Genomic DNA, 23,529 nt, shown 5'->3' on the forward strand with positions numbered 1-23,529 from the left:
GATGCTGATCCACTTGTGGGTACAGCAAGCTCGTTTGATTCATCGAGGCTTCCAAGCCCAACGTGTGACATTTTTTAAGCAGCAACCCACAGTAGTTGCCTAGCTCCTAGATACTTATGTACCTCAGGTGAACTGATGCATTAGGAGAAATGAAACGTGCAAATTGCACCACCCTATATTGAAATAGGGAACCATACGTTGTATTATCGTGCCGTATGTAACAGCACCAAATTCTACAACCATCGGTTAAAGTACGGTACCTTGTATTCCAGTAAGCTATATGTTTCAATGCAATGCCATATACTAAAGTAAGGGGCAACATGCTACATATCGAAGTGGGGGGGGGGGGGGAAACATGCTACATATTGAAGTAGGGGTGGAGACAACATGCTACATATTGAAATGTGGGGGACAACATGCTACATATCGAAGTGGGGGGGGGAGAGCAACATGCTACATATTGAAGTAGGGGGGTGGAGACAACATGCTACATATTGAAATGTGGGGGACAACATGCTACATATCGAAGTGGGGGTGGGGGCAACATGCTACATATTGAAGTAGGGACGTAGACGACATGCTACATGTTAGAGTTTGGAACTATATGCTATAATATAGCCCCAAATATTCTGATGCAATACAATATATTACAGTTGAAAGTAATGAAATGCAGTATTTAGTACGCATGAACATCGGATGCACGATAGAAAGCATTGCTCAGTACCAATCCAAACAATAAGGATCACGTGCGGCCTGCACAAGAAACCTTTTTATGTGTACAATATTCATTTCCCCTCTACATCCTCCTTTCCCCAACAACATAAATAGTCTAACTTCCTAAAGATTTCCAATGATCCTCTGCTTCTACATCTATGAAAAGTTTTATAATAAATCCAATTATTTCCGAAGACAAATATATATCCCCCGGCAGGTATAACAAAAGGCGGTATAAATATCCAAAAAATGAAATAATAAGAGCAAGAGATATGCCAGAAAATTGTTAAAGGATATGAGAAGGGAATTCAGAGGGACGGAGGCCGGCCCGAGGCCCTCGGATCAACGCAACAGGAAATTTCTCGTTTTCTTTCCCACGCTGCACTACAGAATTCTCCTAACAACATTGTGGGAAACTCTGGGCCTTGAGCTAAATTCTGGCCATCCCAGCCCTTAGCAAATAAATGCAGTCTTCTTCTTTTCAGTCCTCAAGAAATTATGTACTTAATTTCACATCCATACCTTACCAGGAGATGAGGAACAAGACATCATTATTAGCACAAGAGGGTAGAAGAGAATCTGAATTTTGATAAGACTTTCAACGTTTCAGATTTCTCGAATGTGATATCATTCTTTTGCCTCAGGGTGGGTCAGGCCTGCTAGCACTGTGTTGAGTGAAGCAGTGGAGGCGGGGAGGGAGAGGATGAGGATGATGGTGATGAGGACTATGAGAAGGCGGATGAGGACGCAGGAAAGGACTGAAATGTACAAAGGGAGAAGGAAACTTGTGCGCAGGGAAAACTTCCTATGGAAAAGAAGTTGGGTGTAGTTTGGACCTGTGTATGGCAGAAGAATAAGCCAATGGGTGGGGAATACATGGGAGTGGCTTTGACCTGTGTGAGGCAATAGTATAAGCCAGTGGGTGGGGAGTATATGGGACTGGCTTCTACCTGTGTGAGGCAGTAGAGTAAGCAAGTGGGTGGGGAGTACGTGGGAGTAGCTTGGACCTGTGAGAGGCAGTAGAGGAACCGTTGCCACGAATGTGGAGAAAAGATACAGCATTACTCAATGTGGCTTACAGTCAGGTTATCTACTAAAAACAAAAACATATAAAATCTGTGATTAATAGACAAATTTCGGACTGAAAAACGGAAGGAGCTCTCTTCACACTTCGGACAAACAGTATGATTAACATATGATGTTCTTTGTAGTACAGGAAACATTTCCAGAAACGTTTACAAGAAAAGACGTGTAAGAAGCATAACTTAAACTGACCAGCCTTAACTTAACCTAACATAACTTAATCTACCCTAGCATAATCAAATCTAGCATAAAAATATTTAACTACAATGCAAATAAGACTGCTGAGGTTGGCTTCGTGACATCTACGACAGAGATCATTACATTCTCTAATTTAGAAATAATTATGAAAAGTTCCTTACTCATAATAACTAATCAACTAATGTACGATACGAGGAGGACCGATAATTCACACCACAGATTCATTCTTTGTATGAAAATGCAAAAGATTTGTGCCTTAATATTGAACATAATATTTAATAATAATAATAATAATAATCCATAAATTCCGAACATGTATCAATTCCAGCTTCCAACAGGTAATAAATGACGTGGAATAAAACCATAATAATAAAGCAAATAAGAATTAGAAAGATTCCAGAAGATGTAGAGGAAGATTAGTGTCCCGGAACCAACACGAGTAGAGTGTAAACACGAGTAGAGTGTAAACACGTGAAGAGCGTAAACACGTGTAGATTGTAAACACGTGTAGATTGTAAACACGTGTAGATTGTAAACACGTGTAGATTGTAAACACGTGTAGAGCATGAACAATAGTAAATATTACACATTTTAATTTGCAGAGAAATGGATAAAACATTAACAAAATAAGGGAATTATTAAAACATCTTTCTTGACAAAATATATATAATTTTGCCTAGTCTGAGTAATTCTGTCAAGTGTTTTTGAAGTAGAGACGCTGCACATATTCATATACCGCACAGACCAGGAGGCCTACACCGGTGCGTAGACCAGCCAGGAGGCCTACACCGATGCGTAGACCAGCCAGGAGGCCTACACCGGTGCGTAGACCAGCCAGGAGGCCTACACCGGTGCGTAGACCAGCCAGGAGGCCTACACCGGTGCGTAGATCAGCCAGGAGGCCTACACCGGTGCGTAGACCAGCCAGGAGGCCTACACCGGTGCGTAGACCAGCCAGGAGGCCTACACTGGTGCGTAGACCAGCCAGGAGGCCTACACCGGTGCGTAGACCAGCCAGGAGGCCTATACCGGTGCGTAGACCAGCCAGGAGGCCTACACCGGTGCGTAGACCAGCCAGGAGGCCTACACCGGTGCGTAGACCAGCCAGGAGGCCTACACCGGTGCGTAGACCAGCCAGGAGGCCTACACAGGAGTTCTTCATAATTTCTCAACTATGATATGTAACTTGCCAGCAGGACCAGAGTGTGTATAGTTTCCCTCCCACAGCTTACCTTCCCTCCTCTCACCTTTCCTTCCTCTCCTCTCTCCTCCCCTTTCTATCTTCTTCCCTCCCCTTTCTCTCCTCTCCCCTCCCCTTTCTCTCCTCTCCCCCTCCCCTTTCTCTCCTCTCCCCTCCCCTTTCAACTCTGCTTTCTCTCATCAGTCACAACATTCAACTACTAGACCCGGCAATTAAGAACATAAATTGTTTGAACGACTGATCATTGACTTTTCATTAGACTGAGGCAAGAACACTAATGAATCATCATAACCTGCTTATATATTATTGAGCGTTTTAACAACACTGTTCACAATATGAAAATATTGTTTTATATTTACATATAATAATTCACTGTGTCCGGGGACAGGAAGCCAGAGTGTTTTCATACACGTTAGGCTTTCATCGAGGTCTCAAGGTCGCATTATTGACCCTGCCCAGGATGCAACCCCCACAACAAGCTGACTAACTCCTGAGTATCTACTCACTGCGAGGTGAACAGAAACATTAGGTGGAAGGAAATGTGCCCAACCATTTCTGTCCCGCCCGGGATTCGAACTCAGAATTCTCGATTGTGCATCGAGAACGAACGCGACCTTACTACCGGGACCCTAAGATTTGTGCACACACATGCGTTTAAGTGCACGCGCGCACACGTGTGCCTGTGCGTGTTATGGGTATAGTCAGAGCACCACAAGTGTGACATGAGACGATGGTGAGGGTGCTGGAAATGGGATCACTTTCAACACAGCCAACACCATCACCTTCTCCGGTTTAGTTGTTCCTGGGAACATTGCGAAGATCTTCTCATCATCCCCAGTGCACACTCATGCATGCGCTCCAAGCATAATCTCCTCTACCTCTCCTCTCAAATTATCTTTTCCTCCAAATCTCTCATTTACAGTAAATCCTAGCTTCATCTTTCCTTAATGCCGCTGTTCTTATAAAAGATCTTTCGTATCATTTTTTCGAATGGCAAATTTTCTCTCCTTGTCATTTCTTGGGCGCTGTTTGCGTCTTAGTGAGCCGCTCGCGCCTTCAAACTGACATGTAATAAGATGCCTAGCATGAACATAATTTAGTAGTTTATAAAGTTTTCTCTAATGTTTATTGATTGTTCTAGGTGGCGGTGGTGTCTTACGCTAGTATGGCAATAGTTAACCATGTTGGTTTAGTGCCCGGGTTGTTGGATAGAGCTGGGGACCCAGGTCAGACAGAGCTGGGACCCGGGTCACTCACAAGTGGGACCCGGTCGGAAACAGCTTGGGACCCGGGTCGGACAGAGCCGGGATCTAGCTAGCATAGAGGTCACACTTGACTATGATGCAGGGGGTAACTGTCTAAAATAAAGACTGTACAATGACACAGATGGTACCTAATTAAGAAACGGGATGTACCTGTTTAAGATACAAGTGGAAGACTACCTTAGCAGAACATAGCGGGTACCTAGCTTAAATACTGTATTACCTGACTGATATACTGTAGAAACACCTCCCAACCCTTCCCCCACCACCATACACACAGACACACAGACACACAGACACACACACACACGCACACACACAGTACGGAGTACTGTGTGTGAGTGGAGTCATAGAGAGAGAGAAAGACCTGGGGGTTGATATCACGCCAGACCTGTCCCCTGAAGCCCATATCAAAATGATAACATCGGCGGCATATGCCAGGTTGGCTAACATAAGAACGGCCTTCAGGAACCCGTGTAAGGAATCATTCAGAACCTTGTATAAAACATATGTAAGACCAATCCTGGAGTATGCGGCCCCAGCATGGAGCCAGTACCTTCTCAAGCTCAAGACAAAGCTGGAAAAAGTTCAGAGGTATGCCACTCGGCTAGTCCCAGAACTAAAAGGCATGAGTTACGAAGAAAGACTCGGTGAAATGTACCACACATCGCTGGAAGACATGAGAGCTCGGGGAGACATGATCACTACCTACAAAATTCTCAGAAGACTTGACAGAGTAGATAAAGAAAAGTTATTTAACACGGGCGGTACGCGAACAAGGGGACACAGGTGGAAACTGAGCCACAGGGACGTTGGAAAGAACTTTTTCAGTGTTAGAGTAGTTAACAATGGAATGCATTAGGCAGTGATGTGGTGGAGGCTGACTCCATACAGTTTCAAATGTAGATAAAATAGAGCCCAGTAGGCTCAGGAATCTGAACACCAGTTGATTGACAGTTGAGAGGTGGGACCTAAGAGCCAAAGCTCAACCCCCGCAAGCACAACTACGTGAATACACACACGCACACACATACACAAAAACACACAAGCATTCACCAAAACACAAACATACACCTACTCGTGTGATTATATATAAATGCACAGACGAAAATGAAAACAATTTCTTCTCCGAGAAAATTATGAAACATTAAATACCTCGAGTTTTCACTAACATTTAAAGAAAAAAAAACCGTTTGCACTCGAGGACCCACGACGACAGAAGGATTATTTTTTGCAATTAAGAATCTTTATACCCAGACAAGAGGCCTGGCAGGCGCGGTGATTAGGAGAAACCCAGTTATCTTGCTTTTTCATAGACTTAATTTGGCGTGCGTCATTGTGTTGCTGTAGTCGAGTAGAGAGAATTTTATGTATATAAAATATACATAAAAAAAATATATATATATATATAAATATATATATATATATATATATATATATATATATATATATATATATATATATATATATATATATATATATATATATATATATATTGTGTAAATCACGAAAATTAACACGTGATGAAAAATGTAACAGTGTGATGAAGGATGAATACATCACACCGTGTACACCAGTTGCAATGTGCTCCTGGCGGTCCGGGTTCGAGTCACTTCTGGGGTATAGAGTTTTCAGTTGCATATATGCTTGGGGACCATTCAAACTTGTTCGCATTTGTGTTACTAACGTGGCCCCACAAAAATGAGGTGATTTGATGAAATAGCTATGCCCAAGATTACCATCAATGTGCCGTCGGGGCGGTGGTTCAAATAGCCTCGGCTATCACCGCCTTTTGTACGGTCACTGATGGTCGAGTGGCTTGCTCCCCTCTCCGTACTGTTTCCTGCATGCACTCTCCTTCGTCTTCAAGTTTGGAACGAACAGCATGCAAATGCTCAATGGCTGTCAACCAATATGTGTGTTTACGTCTTTTATCGCCCTCCCTCCTTTCCCCACGCTCTCACACATAATAATTCATTTGCTACGAGTTAGAGAGAGCGCAGAAGAGCTAAGCTAAGGACCGTGGTGCAGGAAACTGCTCTCCCAAGAATGAGTATTATTTCATGCTTTATGCATGGGGTAAACTGCGGTGATGCGGAGAAAGTAGGCTGCCCCAGTTACTGCTGCGTAGAATATTGCATGAATGATTAATTGTCGGCATACACACCCATGCACACACACTTCCCAGACGGTGTACACATCCCACTACACAGTGTGATGCAGAAGTATAGACACATGCTATACTCATCATGTGGGGATACCCATGTGTACTATCCTCATCTCATGGAGATACCCATGTGTACAAAAGGAAAACAATTAGATCAAATTTAAAAAACGTCAAGGCGGAGTTTTAAAAATAGATTGACTTTAAAAGACGTGTATAGCCTTTTATAAACGCAGACGAACACCTGTCTCCCACCTGGCCAGCAGGTCAACACTCCTTAACGCTGAATGAGAACAATACTGCAGTTATCCTATTTACATTACAAACCCGTCTTAGCGATATTACAATGACTCTCACAATCACCCGAAGCAACGAGTGAAGAACCAGCTTATCCTAATGCATGCTTCCCGAAGGCTTGACACTGCAACGATTTTATGTTTGTTTAAGGGTGCTCAAAATATAGAAAGTGGATTAATGTGCAACAGATATGATGACTTACCAGAGAATATGATTTGTTTTCATTGCTTTGTTACAAACGTGTTAATGTTACTAATTAATTCACTTCCGGCTGAATATCTCAGAACATTCAGCGAAATACAATAAATCACTATGCAATGACTGCCTCTCCAGATCAGTTCTCCAAACGGAGCATAAAGGACAGCTCTGTTAAGCATCTTTAATAATGCAACAACGTCTGTTCGCTATGCACTCGGACATTGTTAAATGGAAATAAATTATACTTTGAATTCCCACACGCAATGTGGGGACCCAGCTCCTGTACCCTCCTTTTAGTGATAGATGTTTTTGTTCATAAGCTTCATTCGAAGCTTTTCTCGAAATATGCTAAACTTAATTATGTTCGAAGCACTCCTCTTGAACTGTGTGGCCCGCGTTTTGTCAGTCAGTTCTCAGAAACATAGGTCAAGTGCTTGTTAATTCACCCACTAAACACCTCTTTATGAATACAAAATACCTTATGCATGACGCATAACTACGTTTGAATTAGCTTGACCTTCGTTCTCTTCCTCTCCTACCACCGATGGCACATCTCCAAATGCTTTGCCCAACCTAACCTATCCTTAACTTAACCCATCCAAATCTAACCCAACTTAACCTAATCCAACCTAGTATATCCTAACCCAGTCTAACGTATCCTAACCCAGTCTAACCTAACATATCCTAACCTAACTCAGCCTAACCTAACGTATCCCAACTTAACCCAGCATAAAATATCCTAGCCTCCTATCCTAACCCAGCCTAATCTAACCTAACCTAACTCACACATGAAATGAAAGCGACGACGTTTCAATCTGTCCTTAACCCTTTTAGATTACTAGACGGGTTACCCGGCGGTGCCCGGATCTCTGTCTTTCCCTCCCTCTTCCTGTGCTTCTGTTTCCGGTCTCAGAGCCATTGTCTCTCGCCCTTCCTCTACGTCTCTCTCTCTCTCTCTCTCACTTCCTCTCTCCCTTTCTCCCTCCATTTCTCTGTCCCTCGCTCTCTCTCTGTACCTCTCTCCCTTCCTGTCTTTCTCCCTCTCTCCTAGCCCTCACTCCCTCTTTCCCCACTCCTTTACTCTCTCCCTCTCCGCTATTCCTTTCTCAGAACACACCCACCCACCAAACTCACAACGTAATCAAAACGTTAGTTTTATTATTGCTACTTTGATACAACGATGTAACACTGTTAAAAACCGCAGAAGATACGTTGGGTGTGTGTGTGAATGGTGCCCTCCTCCACCGCCAACAACTACACGATTCGTGGTCCTTAACACTTTGCAACTCTTCTTCGGGTTCTTTAAAACCTTACCTTATACAATTTAGTCTTCATACATCGTCTTGAATGATGAGGGCGCCGGGGTACCTTGTCTAGTGCGATCACACGGGCAAGAGACCCAATACTGCCTACGACTTTTGCCATGTACAGAAACAGCGATTTATGCCCTGGTTTCTTGCTTATTACTCACTGATAACCACAGTAAACACTTAAGTCCTTGATAGAGAAGGAACGAATAATTATAGCACCCAGGCCCGTTGAAATTTTCTTGGATAAACTAGTGTTAACACGCAAATTTTTGTGACAATTACAACATCGTTCCTTGTAATTCAACGTAAGACGTAACGTAAAACGTAAGACGTTTCCATAACAAACACCATACCACAACATCTTTACCCCATAACTAACGACTTAATGAGCTGACGCGCAGAAGTAAAAGTTCTTCCTTTCGGTTATTAAATAAACCCGTTAATAAACCCACTCGAAGACAAGTTGTGTTACATAGAGCTAGTTCTCTTCAACAAAGACCAAAAGTGATCACATGTTGCCACCAAACCCCCCCATGTTTACAAATGAAAAAAAGGCTTACATATGACTGTACAACTTGTCCGCAGGCAAAGGTCGTTAAACTACGGCCCTCTCCAAAACGCATTTATTAATTTCATCGTATTGTGTATTTAAAATAGATTTGTTCTAATTTATATAATAATAATATATATATTAACGTTCTATGTATAGTTAGGCATAGATTAGGTTAGCTGTTTAGGTTCCGCTGGGGAACAAATACTACATATGTAGTATGTGGGTGAAGCCTTAATTAACAGCGTTGTCGTTCGAACAAAAGTCGTCAGCGAAGAACTGTTCGAGAAATGTTCGAACGTCATCAGTTCTGAGCTGTGTGTAAAACTGTTTTTATTCATAAACAGGGGTGAAATTACGAGCATTTGGCCTTTGTTTATTTATTTATTTTTTATTTATATATATATATATATATATATATATATATATATATATATATATATATATATATATATATATATATATTATATATATATTGATCAAATTGATCAGCGCTACAAAAGACCAGAGAACAAAAAGTTTCTTGTTCCAGCGCCTCAGTGTTGCGATTCAGAGGGGAAATGCCTGTTGCGCCTTGGGCACTAGTCCAACTTCAGAGGAATTCGAAGGAGTGTTTGACTTGCAACAATGATCGAACCCGTCTGTGACATTCATCAATGTTTCCCATTGTCGTGTTTTTCAAGAGATCCATAACCTTTAAGCACCTTTTTGTATTATTATTTTTGTATCAACCCATATATATCTTGTAACCATCAAATACATAATAAAGCACAAAAAATAAAAAAGGAAGGGGGTGGTAGGAGAGGAGCACACGGAGGCTGTATTGGAGGGGATCTAAACATTCCCTCTAATGCGTTGTGCGTGGTTTCCTCCGAGGCTGTGGGTCCCCCTTCTTCCAGCTAGAGGTGGTGCTCCCTTCATATATATATATATATATATATATATATATATATATATATATATATATATATATATATATATATATATATACACACACAAGTTGACTACCTGTTTTGCATTATACAAGCATACTGTAGTGACAGCCAGGCACATAGGCAGAGTGAACGGTTGCCTTTGCCGGGACGGGTTAACGGTTACCTATGACGGGACGGATTAAACAGTTACCTATGACGGAACGGATTAAACGGTTACCTATGACAGGACGGATTGAACGGTTGCCTATGACAGGACGGATTAAACGGTTACCTATAGCAGGACGGATTAAACGGTTACCTATGGTTTGGTTGCGTGTATACATTATGTGATTTTTAAGGAAGCCTCGTTCTTTGTGCATTATAATACGCACTGATAGAGATGTTTTCGCCCTGCCCATATACTGAGTGCTGGGCGTATAGTTCCGAAGTGAGCATGTAAAGACAATTCGTTGGGTGTTTTTGATGAACTCTCGACAAGTTGTTGACTTCTTATTCTTGGAGCAAATGAGCTAAATATTTTGTTCTATGTTTGTAGATTTCACGTTTCTGTCGATTATGTATTTCTAGACTCATTCCTTTGTTTTGTGAGCCATTGCAAAGAAGCTCATTTATAAGACTATAACGGTTGGACAAGTTGTGTAACACTGACTTTCTCATCAATGGAAGCATGGGGAGTTCACCTTTCTTTTGATGACTTCTTTCACATACATATTAACATGTCCATTTTGGTTAAGACTGCCTTACTCCGCTGAGTTTCTCGTCCATTTGCTTCCAACTGGAGCTGAGTGGAAGAACACAGTTGATATATGCATCAACAACACTTCACTTATACCGGCCAGGCCACTCACTAGTATTGTTAAGGCAATTTCCAATGTTAGTTCCCTTATTGTAGACTAAAGTGATGAAGCCGTAATTCCATTTCGAATCGGTTACATCTAAAAAAGGTAGCTACAATTCCCCATTTATCTCACAAGAAAACCTAAGCTTTGATTTTCATATAAAAATTTCCTTAAGCAATAGGAAATGTTTCCTCAGGAACCTTCAAGAAGATGTCTTACCTGCAGCAGAAGAAAGGCACAAGGTCCATTTCAACCAAACTTGCAATTCATTGGTATTCACATACAAATTTGAAAACAGAACATGCAGGGGGAAATCCATGGTTACATTATCTGGTAAGGTAAGGTATCTGGACCTGGAAAGGTGCCGCTTTAGTATATGCTTTAAATAGCTGGTCAAGTGTACATTAAGGGATGTCAAGATAAGTGCAAACCGGATTTCGGTTCATGATCAAAAGTCTTCTGAACGGACACATTGCAGACCAGCGACTCAACATACAGAAACCATATCTTACCAGATGACTGTGAACCTCGTAATATGTAAATAAATTCCTTCCAAGACATAAAGCTGATAGCATTAGTAGCTTCTTCGGTGTCTGAGGACGAGACCACTTTTTGTCTTCCTTGTGAGCACTCGACATGACACATTTGCCTCGGTGTTAAGGGAACGCTAATGGGACTTCAAAGAATGCCTCAGAGCCTCCTTGGTGGGCCCTTAGACAAAGGATCCCTCGTCTGCTCCCGCGCTCTGGCTAATTCTTGTTGTCCTTGTCTAGGCCAGAAGAATATAAGGAGGATGCTATCTTGTGACTTTTATTAAATATTTATATATATATTAAGGGAAACATTAAATACAAATACCTCGATCATATATCTGTTCAAAGTTATATTATCTTTCAGTTATATAACAAAATATATCATATGGTACAGCAGAGGCTTGACTCGTTCTTATAAAAATACAGATAAATGTATCTTTTCCTTACAATATTATGTGACCAGTGAGATTATTTATGCCTTCATGGCAGTCTGTTATTAAATAAAGTTAGAATCATATTTGGATATGTGTGATAGAACAAAATATTGATTGTTTTATAAAAAGGTCAACGTTTTATACAGTTAATTTTGTAGAGACCGAGAAAGAGGACAAACACCAAATCCAACTTTTCCTACGCTTAGTATAGTTCTTATTTTTACTTAATCAGGCCTAAAATTATGAATGTTAGGCCTAGGATTGAGTTTTAAGGCTTAGCACAGTTTAGGTTTAGTTTATGGCTTGTTTTCGCTTTTTGATAGGCCTTTTATACAACCCGTTCTCGCAAATTTAATAAGTCAGTATTGACTTATTAAATATGTGCATAGGTGACATACTTAACATAATAGTTTCCCTTGAAAAGCTTCACAGAAAACACCGACCTTACCTAACCTACTTAGTATGTTAAGATAAGCATCTTATTGCTTCATAATTACAATTATTACCTAACTTATAATAGGTATAGGTTAAGTAATAATTGTAATTACGAAGCAATAAGATGCTTATCTTAAGATACTAACAAGGTTAGGTAAGGTCGGTGTTTTCTATGAATCTTTTTAAGGGTACCTATTATGTTTAGTATATCACCTATGCACGTAGTTAATAAGTCAATATTGACTTTACGAATTTGCGAGAACGGGTTGTTTTATAATTCCAATATATAATATATATAATTCCAATACTTATTTTGGTCATAAGAATATATTTTGTACATTCCTACAAATTAGCTGTAGATTGATCATTGCAGGAGGCTGGGACGGTAGGTACTCTTGCTGCAGGAGGCTGGGACAGTAGGTACTCTCGCTGCAGGAGGCTGGGACGGTAGGCACTCTCGCTGCAGGAGGCTGGGACGGTAGGCACTCTCGCTGCAGGAGCCTGAGACGGTAGGCACTCTCGCTGCAGGAGCCTGGGACGGTAGGCACTCTCGCTGCAGGAGCCTGGGACGGTAGGCACTCTCGCTGCAGGAACCTGGGACGGTAGGCACTCTTGCTGCAGGAGCCTGGGACGGTAGGCACTCTCGCTGCAGGAGCCTGAGACGGTAGGCACTCTCGCTGCAGGAGCCTGGGACGGTAGGCACTCTTGCTGCAGGAGCCTGGGACGGTAGGCACTCGCTGCAGGAGCCTGGGGCGGTAGGCACTCTTGCTGCAGGAGGCTGGGGCGGTAGGCACTCTCGCTGCAGGAGGCTGAGACGGTAGGCACTCTCGCTGCAGGAGCCTGGGACGGTAGGCACTCTCGCTGCAGGAGCCTGGGACGGTAGGCACTCTCTCTGCACCAGCTCTACCTTTTCCTCGCTCCTCAAAGTCCAGTAAGCCTTATTTACCGAGACTAAGTTTCTCAACGACAACTCTCAATGTGAATGTCAGGAAATATCAGTGTTGATGAAAATTCTTATTCCATTTTCAAGTTTCCACAGAATTTATCCTAAATCTGACACATTAAATTTTTGTGTCTAAAACATGGCAACTTAATGTAGCGTTAAAGTATGCTCCGCAACACCCTCGGTGTTACGAGTGTCTGGTGTTGCACGGTGTACTGTACGAGTGCTTGGTGTTACATATGTTGTTTTACAAGCTTATCAAAAAATATTACTGGTGATAAACTGATGTTACTTGCGATGAACATAAGCTGAGGTCTCGCCTCCTTGGCCTAGCATTATGTTTGTTTCTTCACTGAGAGCCTCATTTACTATTAAAATATAACAAATTACATCCAAATTCCGATTTACATCGAAACATTTTTTTTCGCCAATCCGATATACAGTATATATATATATATATATATATATATATATATATATATATATATATATATATATATATATATATATATATATATATATATATATATTAGTTGGTTAGTTGAATGGTAGGGAAGCAGGACTGCGGAATGGTCTCCCTGGAAACCATCGGAGCTGTTTGGTCAACATGACTTCAACTCGGGCGTGACGCGTTATAATGACCGACAAGATGGACCAGAAAATTGGCTTCGTCAGTCCATTGTTACGACAAACACTATTTATCTCAGGTCTCGGGGGTTGAGTTGGTCGACTTGGTGTCCCTCAAGTCTCGGGGGTCGAGTTGGTCGACCTGGTGTCTCTCAGGTCTCGGGGGTCGAGTTGGTTGACCTGACCTGGTGTGCCTCAGGTCTCGGGGGTCGAGTTGGTCGATCTGGTGTCCCTCAGGTCTCGGGGGGTCGAGTTGGTCGACTTGGTGTTCCTCAGGTCTCGGGAGTCGAGTTGGTCGACCTGGTGTCCCTCAGGTCTCGGGGGTCGAGTTGGTCGACCTGGTGTCCCTCAGATATCAGGGGTCGAATTGGTCAACTTGCTATCCCTCAGGTCTCGGAGGTCGATTTGTCATCGTCTGGTGAATTATCAGCATTGAGATATTTAGTTTGGTCCATCATTTCCTGGACCGTCTTCTCTTTAAGTTCCTCCTCCTCCCATTGCAGACATCCTACATACTCTCTTACTTTCAGGTAGTCCCCTTTTTAAAGTCTACTCTCCCTTCTCTGACCCCTTGTCTCATGGGAACTGTTTTAAGTTCGATTGTATAGTAAAATACCAGGACACAATCGTCACCTGCTTCAAGTGGTATTTCATGCTCCAAGTTCTCAATGTCATTTTCATTCTGGGTGAAGATCAGGCCCAGTAGGTTTGCTGTGTGTGTGTGTGCGGCCGCGTGGGCCAGTGTGCACGAGTAGGTGTGGAGACTCCAAATTATGGGTACAGGCGTGGTCATCCTACCTCGCCTCCATCCCCTTTATGCGGATTATTACTATAGCGCGCTGCTCTCATCATCTCCTCAGAGACTTTCCTCTTACTGCAGATAATTGTCAAACCCAAAAGAATGTGATATTTCAATGTTATTATAATGTTTTGATCTCCAGAATCATTTCATTATAACTGTATCGGTATCAGAATTTTAGGCACATAGGCCTCAGACCCCCCTCCCCCCTGTCTTGGGTTCTTTCAATTCTTATACTATTGCTCTCTCCTCCTAGCCTGAACCACGCTCCCTCCTTCTAGCCTAAACCATGTTCCATCATTCTAACCTGAACCGTGCTTCCTCCTCCTAGGCTAAACCATGCTCCCTCCTCCTAGGTTAAACCATGCTCCCTCCCTCTAGCCTGAACCATGCTCCCTTCTCTTGGCCTGAACCATGCTCCCTCCTCCTGGCCTGAACCACGCTCCCTCCTCCTAGCCTGAACCACGCTCCCTCCTCCTTGCATGAACCACGCTCCCTCCTCCTTGCCTGAACCACGCTACCTCCTCCTAGCCTGAACCACGCTCCCTCCTCCTTGCCTGAACCATGCTCCCTCCCCTTAGGCTTAACCATGCTTCCTTCTTCTAGCCTGAACCATGCTCCCTCCTCATTGCCTGAAACAAGCCCCCTCCTCCTTGCCTGAACCGTGCTCCCTCCTCCTAGCCTAAACCCGGCTCCCTCCTCCTAGTCTGAACCATGCTCTCTCCTCCTAGCCTGAATCAGGCTCCCTCTTCCTAGCCTGAATCCTGCTCCCCCTCCTAGCCTGAACCAGGCTCCCTCCTAGCCTGAATCATGCTCCCTCCTCCTAGCCTGAACCAGGCTCCCTCCTAGCCTGAATCATGCTCCCTCCTCCTAGCCTGAACCATGCTCCCTCCTCCTAGCCTGAATCATGCTCCCTCCTCCTAGCCTGAAACATGCTTCCTCCTCCTAGCCTAAACCAGGCTCCTTCCTCCTAGCCTGAACCATGTTCCCTCCTCCTAGCCTGAATCATGCTCCCTCCCCCTACCCTGAGTCATACTCCCTCCTCCTAGCCTGAACCAGGCTCCCTCCTCCTAGCCTGAATCATGCTCCCTCCTCCTAGCCGGAACCAGGCTCCCTCCTCCTAGCCTGAATCATGCTCCCTCCATGGACCATGCTCCTTTGTTAACTCATACGTAATAAGATATAAGCGTCTTGGTGAATGTTTTTAATATCTCGCTTTACCCTCGCCTTGCCCTAGCCATGCCCTTACCTTGCCCTCGCCTTTCCTTCGTCTTGTCCTAGCCATACCATTCCCTAGCCCTTACCTTACCCTAGCCGTGCACTAGCCATGCTCTTGCCCTCACCTTGGGGTAGACAGTGTTAGTGTAGTGGTGGGCTTTAGACCAGGCTAGAATTGAGCGGATTTCAATTCCATTTCTGCAAATGCCCGGCCATTATATGTACGGGACTGCCGCCATAACCTTCCCCCCTCATTCTATTGTTATTTCCTCAGGACGAGAATGTATAAATGTGTACTGTATTATGGCTACTGAATAATATATTCTAGGTACGACAATACCTTTATACAGTAGCAGCAAGAAACATGTGCACAGATACCATAGGGGAAAAAATTGAGTCAAGTCGTGGATGGCCTGGTACCTGCCTCACCAGTGCCAGGTGTGGAGGGCCTGAAACGTGCCTCACCAGTGTCAGGTGTGGAGGGCCTGCTACCTGCCTCACCAAGGCCAGGTGTGGAGGACCTGCTATCTGCCTCACCAGGGCCGGGTGTGGATGGCCTGGTACCTGCAGCACCAGGGCCATGTGTGGAGGGCCTGCTACCTGCCGCACCAGGGCCATGTGTGGAGGGCCTGCTACCTGCCTCACCAGGGAATGGTGTGGAGGGTCACTGTCGTGCACACTCTGTGCCCGGCAGTGATGTGTTTCTCTTCTGCCGTAATAAGAGATGGCAGTGGTGTAACGGGAGACTGTTACATGGGTGTCGATGGTAGGACTGTCACTAAAAAAAATCAGTCGTCACCAAGGTGAGAGCCTCATTTACCCTGTGAATTACCTCGCGGCAAATATTTGGTTGAATTGTTTAACAACCTATAGCCATCCATGGTCCTTCATCCCTTCCTCCTGGTTCCTCCAACATCTAACACTTTCTTCCCTTCTCTCCTGGTCTCTCCCTCCGTCCTGGTTTCCCCATTCTCCTCAAAGTCCCTTCCCTTTCTCCAGGCCCCTCCATCCTCCTACTTATTCCGTTCCTTCCTCATTCTTGGCCCCTTCATCCTCCTCCAAAACTCCCTTCCCTCCCTTACTGATCGACATCTGTCACATGACACAAACCTCCAGGAGAGCAGAACGACCAAGAATTGAACTTCTTCACTGAGGCAGAAAATAGATCGTGAATTTTGATGACAAACGTATCGTATGAGAGACATTTCAATACCAAAAAATGGGATCCTGGTGTGACGGACGCGGCTGTAAGTTACGCATTACCTCATTCTGTGTTGTTGTCTTTTTCTTGAGCCACACAAGAAAAGATAAAGAAAATGAAAATTATTTTGCGTTCAAATTTACTATTCTGTGCTGTGAGCCTGACGGAAGGACGGACCCCCACCGTCCCTGACCCGCTGGTGAGCTCTGGTCACAAAGCTCAAGCCAGGAGAAGACGCGTTCGTGAACACATCGAGCGAGGGCTCGGGTGGGCGCCAAGGCACTGAACCCCGAAAAACCCGAAGAGGAAGCCGGCGACACAGCAACCGACGCAGAGCCCCCGGAGGCCAAACCCGGAAGTCGCAATAGAGGTGGAAGGGACGTCCCCGAAGGAATCAGAACACCCGACGAAGCCATACACGACCCAGCGGGGAGACCATCATGGCAAAGTCCAGGCTTCCGCACAAACCCTCGAGCAACCGCGGCGTGACCCAGGAGCCCCTCAGGAAAAGACGAAGATGGGGAACGCAGGTGAAGCAGAGCCGTCAGAGCCGTGGCATTAATAGGGTATTAATTTCATCAACATGAAATTAATGAAATTAATGTTGATGAAATGTTGATGAAATTAATACCTTATTAATGCCACATCTTGTTCTGTCTTGTGTTAATGCCACATCACCCCTTTCACCTCACTCAAATGTAGATATAAAATCGGAGATGCGTAAGTTCTATTCAGTTGTGTATTTGTGAACTAAAGTCTTTGAAAATGTAATAAGTTTTACGAAACGCGCTCGTGTCGCGTCAGACTAGAAATAAAAATGAATTTTGGAGAATTGATTTTTGATTTACCTCCAACAGTGAAAAGAAATGTACGAAAGATTGAGAAAATTCGTGTTAGAATTATTAATCTTACTTTTTCGGTCATATTTAATAATATATATATATATATATATATATATATATATATATATATATATATATATATATATATCTGTATATATATATCTGTATATATATATATATATATATATATATATCTGTATATATATATATATATATATATATATATATATATATATATATATGCGAAGAAGCCTGAATGGTCCCCAGGACTATATGCGAATGAAAACTCACACCCCAGAAGTGACTCGAACCCATACTCCCAGAAGCAACGCAACTGGTAACTACAGGGCGCCTTAATCCGCTTGACCATCACGGCCGTCAAAAGGAAGTGATAGCCGAGGCTATTTGAGCCACTTCCCCGACGGCAACTCGGATGGTAATCTTGGGCATAGCATTTCACCAAATCACCTCATTCTTTGGGGCACACGTGAGGAACACAAATGCGAAGAAGCCTGAATGGTCCCCAGGACTATATGTGAATGAATTCTGGGAGTATGGGTTCGAGTCACTTCTGGGGTGTGAGTTTTCATTCATATATATATAAATATATATATATATATATATATATATATATAATATATATATATATATATATATATATATATATATATATATATATACATATTTTCAGTTACATATATATATATATATATATATATATATATATATATATATATATATATATATATATATATATATATATATATATATATATATATATATATACATATTTTCAGTTACATATATATATATATATATATATATATATATATATATATATATATATATATATATATATATATATATATATATATATATATATGTAACTGAAAACGCCACACCTCAGAAGTGACTCGAACCCAGGAGCACTATTCAAGTGGCGTTCATAATACCCTAACCAATTGACCAACCGTGACCGTACAAAAGACGTTGGTAGCCGAGGTATATCCCCAACATCCAGACGGCACTTGGTCGTAACCTTGGGCATAGTTATTTCATCGAATCGTCTTATTTTGTGGGGCCACGTGAGCAACACAAATGCGATCAAGGTTGAATGGTCCCATAAGCATATATTCAACTTAAAACTCCAGACCCCAACAGTTTGTTGGGTATGGAGTTTTCAGTTGCATATATGCTTCGGGACCATTCTAGCTTGTTCGCATTTGTGTTGCTAACGTGGCCCCACAAAGTGAAGTGATTCGATGAAATAACTATGCCCAAGTTTACCACCAAGTTCCGTCGGGATGTTGGGGATATAGCCTCGGCTACCAACGTCTTTTGTATAGTCACGGTTGGTCAAATGGTTAAGGTATCAAGTACGCGAGTTGCATAGTGCTCTTGGCTGTATGGGTTCGTGTCACTTCTGGGGTGTGGAGTTTTCAGTTGCATATATGCTTGGGTACCATTCAAGCTTGTTCGCATATATGTATATATAATATATATATATATATATATATATATATATATATATATATATATAATATATATATATTATATATATATATATATATATATATATATATATATATATATATATATATATATATATATATATATATATTTATATATGAAGAGACAACTAACACAACACCTATACCTCCTATTATACAGGAACTTCTTTTCCACAGCCCATAAAACGGAGGAAAGGGTCCTGAAAGATATTGTTAGTAGAAACGTTATCCCTACAGACAAAAATCAGAAGATACAACTGACAATTTACTATAAAACCAAAAAAAAACGGCCAGCCTACTCATGAAAAAGTCTCCAGACACAAAGCAAAACATTTTAAAAGAGACCAACGTCGTCTATGCCTTCAAATGCCCTCTTGGGGATTGTAAGCCTCAAAAAACTCAGTATATAGGCAAGACAACAACATCTCTTTCCAGGCGTTTAACGATGCGTAAGCAACAGGGCTCCATTAAGGAACATATAGCCTCTTCCAACAACCAAACCATCACCAGAGAAATCTTAGCAAACAACACAGAAATGATCGATAGATACAGCGATAGCAGGCGGCTCGACGTCTGCGAGGCACTACACATCATGAAGTCAACACCAGCAATCAACAGCCAATTAATGCACAACTATATTCTACCCACTTCAAGACTCCGCTCCAATATAGAAGCATCAAGAAATATGGGCCAATAAAAATAGGCCTTCTGCAGTTGCCTACTTTTAATACCTGTTTGTATTTCATTGTTTCGTGTTCTGTCTTGTGTTAAAAGTTTATTTTCACCTCATCCAAAACTATTGTAACATGTCACTTCACTCAAATGTAGGTATAAAAACTCGAAAGATGTTTAAGCTCTATTCAGTTAAAGTTGTGTGTGTTTGTGTAAACTAAAGTCTTTGAAAATGTAATAAGTTTTACGAAACGCGCTCAAGTGTCGCGTCAGACTAGAAATAAAAATGAATTTTGGAGAATTGATCTGAATTACCATCAACAGTGAAAAGAAACTTAAGAAAGATCGAGAAAATTCGTGTTAGAATTATTAATCTTACTTTTTCGGTTATATTTAATAATATATGTCTACAGGAAAGACTGCTACCAATATATATATATATATATATATATATATATATATATATATATATATATATATATATATATATATATATATGCAAACAAGCCTGAATGTTCCCCAGGACTATATGCAACTGAAAACTCACACCCCAGAAGTGACTCGAATGCATACTGCCAGGAGCATTCTGCTGGCGTACAGGATCCCTTAAACGCTCGACCAACATGACCGGACAAAAGAGGATGGTAGCCGAGGCTATTTCCATCCCCCCACCGGCACTCTGTTGGTAATCTTGGGCAGGCATGGTATTTTATCAAATCATCTCATTCTTTGGGGCACACGTGAGGAACACAAATGCGAACAAGCCTAAATGGTCCCCAGGACTATATGCAACTGAAAACTCACACCCCAGAAGTGACTCGAACCCATAATGCCAGGAACATTCTGCTGGCGTACAGGATCCCTTAACCCCTCGACCAATTATTATTACATACTCAAGAAAGAATTTGGGACTCTGAGAATGACCAGGTAAAATCCACGTTTTGTCTTTTTATTGTTAAAATAAGATGAAGTTGCTAAAAACAGAATTCTCAGTGACATTAAAGCGCTTCTGAGTAAGTAAAGTGTCAATGAAGGAGACGACCATTAGTAGTGCAATGTAGACTGTCGTGCGCCCCTTGTGTTTACAGCTCCATCTGTCACGAAACCTATTCATCACGAATTCAACCTTAGTTCCATTTGCGCTTTAGGAAGTTCATTCATCACACGACCCATTTATCACATGGTCCGTCTGTCATGGTGTTCGTCGATCATGCAGTATTTCTCCCCGACTGGCAAGTAATGTAATATTTCACTCAGATATTTGATAATCCTCACTGAAGCCTGACTCCATTACCTGGCCTTGGTTGTCGCGTCATAAGTAAATCTAATCTTTGCTTCGTTGACTGTTTCGCCACGGACGAGTATCCCATGTTACAGTTCACGAAATATTGATCATACACACAGACTTATTATGTATATTTATATATATATTCGTACCTAGTAGCCAGAACGCACTTCTCAGCCTACTATGCAAGGCCCGATTTGCCTAATAAGCCAAGTTTTCCTAAATTAGTATATTTTCTCTAATTTTTTTTCTTATGAAATGATAAAGCTACTCATTTCATTATGAATGAGGTCAATTTTTTTATTGGAGTTAAAATTAACGTAGATATATGACCGAACATAACCAACCCTACCTAACCTAACCTACCTTTATAGGTTAGGTTAGGTTAGGTTAGGTAGCCGAAAAAGTTAGGTTAGGTAGTCGAAAAACAATTCATGAAAACTTGGCTTATTAGGCAAATCGAGCCTTGCATAGTAGGCTGAGAAGTACGTTCTGGCTACTAGGTACGACATTATATATATATATATATATATATATATATATATATATATATATATATATATATATATATATATATATATATATATATATATATGTATATATAATATGTTGTTATATATTATATATATAATATATATATATATATATATATATATATGTATATATAATATGTTGTTATATATATTATATATATATAATATATAAATATATATATATATATATATATATATATGTATATATAATATGTTGTTATATATATTATATATATATAATATATATATATATATATATATATATTATATATAATATATATATATTATATATATAATATATATTATATATATAATATATAACAACATATTTTATATATATATATATATATATATATATATATATATATATATATATATATATATATATATATATATATATTAGTATATTTTGGTAGCAGTCTTTCCTGTAGACATATATTATTAAATATGACCGGAAAAGTAAGATTAATAATTCTAACACGAATTTTCTCAATCTTTCGTACATTTCTTTTCACTGTTGGAGGTAATTAAAAAATCAATTCTCCAAAATTCATTTTTATTTCTAGTCTGACGCGACACTTGAGCGCGTTTCGTAAAACTTATTACATTTTCAAAGACTTTAGTTAACACATACACAACTGAATAGAACTTACACATCTCCGATTTTGTTTATATCTACATTTGAGTGAGGTGGATGGGGTGAGGTGGTATTTAATAAGGTATTAATTTCATCAACACAAGCCAGAACATGAAACAATGGGTATTGAATAGAAGTGATTGTAGACCAATAGGCTTTCTACAATCACTTCTATTCAATACCCATTGTTTCATGTTCTGGCTTGTGTTGATGAAATTAATACCTTATTAAATACCACCTCACCCCATCCACCTCACTCAAATGTAGATATAAACAAAATCGGAGATGTGTAAGTTCTATTCAGTTGTGTATGTGTTAACTAAAGTCTTTGAAAATGTAATAAGTTTTACGAAACGCGCTCAAGTGTCGCGTCAGACTAGAAATAAAAATGAATTTTGGAGAATTGATTTTTTAATTACCTCCAACAGTGAAAAGAAATGTACGAAAGATTGAGAAAATTCGTGTTAGAATTATTAATCTTACTTTTTCGGTCATATTTATATATATGACCGAAATATATATATTTCGGTCATATATATATATATATATATATATATATATATATATATATATATATATATATATATATATATATATATATATATATATATATATATATATATATTAGTATATTTTGGTAGCAGTCTTTCCTGTAGACATATATTATTAAATATGACCGAAAAAGTAAGATTAATAATTCTAACACGAATTTTCTCGATTTTTCGTACATTTCTTTTCACTGTTGGTGGTAATTCAAAAATCAATTTTCCAAAATTCATTTTTATTTCTAGTCTGACGCGACACTTGAGCGCGTTTCGTAAAACTTATGACATTTTCAAAGACTTTAGTTTACACATACACAACTGAATAGAACTTACACATCTCCGATTTGTTTATATCTACATTTGAGTGAGGTGGATGGGGTGAGGTGGTATTAATTTCATCAACACAAGACAGAACACAAAACAATGGGTATTGAATGGAAGTGATTGTAGAAAGCCTATTGGTCCATATTTCTTGATGCTTCTATATTGGAGCGGAGTCTTGAGGTGGGTAGAATATAGTTGTGCATTAATTGGCTGTTGATTGCTGGTGTTGACTTTTTAAT

The 23,529-nt window shown here is 40.7% G+C and overlaps 2 protein-coding genes across 2 annotated transcripts in view; both read right to left on the reverse strand.

The window, feature by feature from the left end:
* CycH (cyclin H) overlaps nt 1-23,529 on the reverse strand; it is a 191,769-nt gene that overhangs the window by 90,553 nt on the left and 77,687 nt on the right. The window lies entirely within an intron of this gene.
* LOC123760763 (uncharacterized) lies at nt 2,690-3,157 on the reverse strand. Its single transcript, XM_045746547.1, has one exon. The coding sequence runs from the start codon at nt 3,155-3,157 to the stop codon at nt 2,690-2,692; it is 468 nt and encodes a 155-aa protein (XP_045602503.1).

The sequence above is a fragment of the Procambarus clarkii genome, chromosome 21, assembly GCF_040958095.1.
Source record: "Procambarus clarkii isolate CNS0578487 chromosome 21, FALCON_Pclarkii_2.0, whole genome shotgun sequence".
NCBI lineage: Eukaryota > Metazoa > Arthropoda > Malacostraca > Decapoda > Cambaridae > Procambarus > Procambarus clarkii.

Excerpts from the sequence above, each read along its gene's own strand:
- LOC123760763 (XM_045746547.1), bottom strand. The coding sequence starts at position 3,157 with ATGAAGAACTCCTGTGTAGGCCTCCTGGCTGGTCTACGCACCGGTGTA.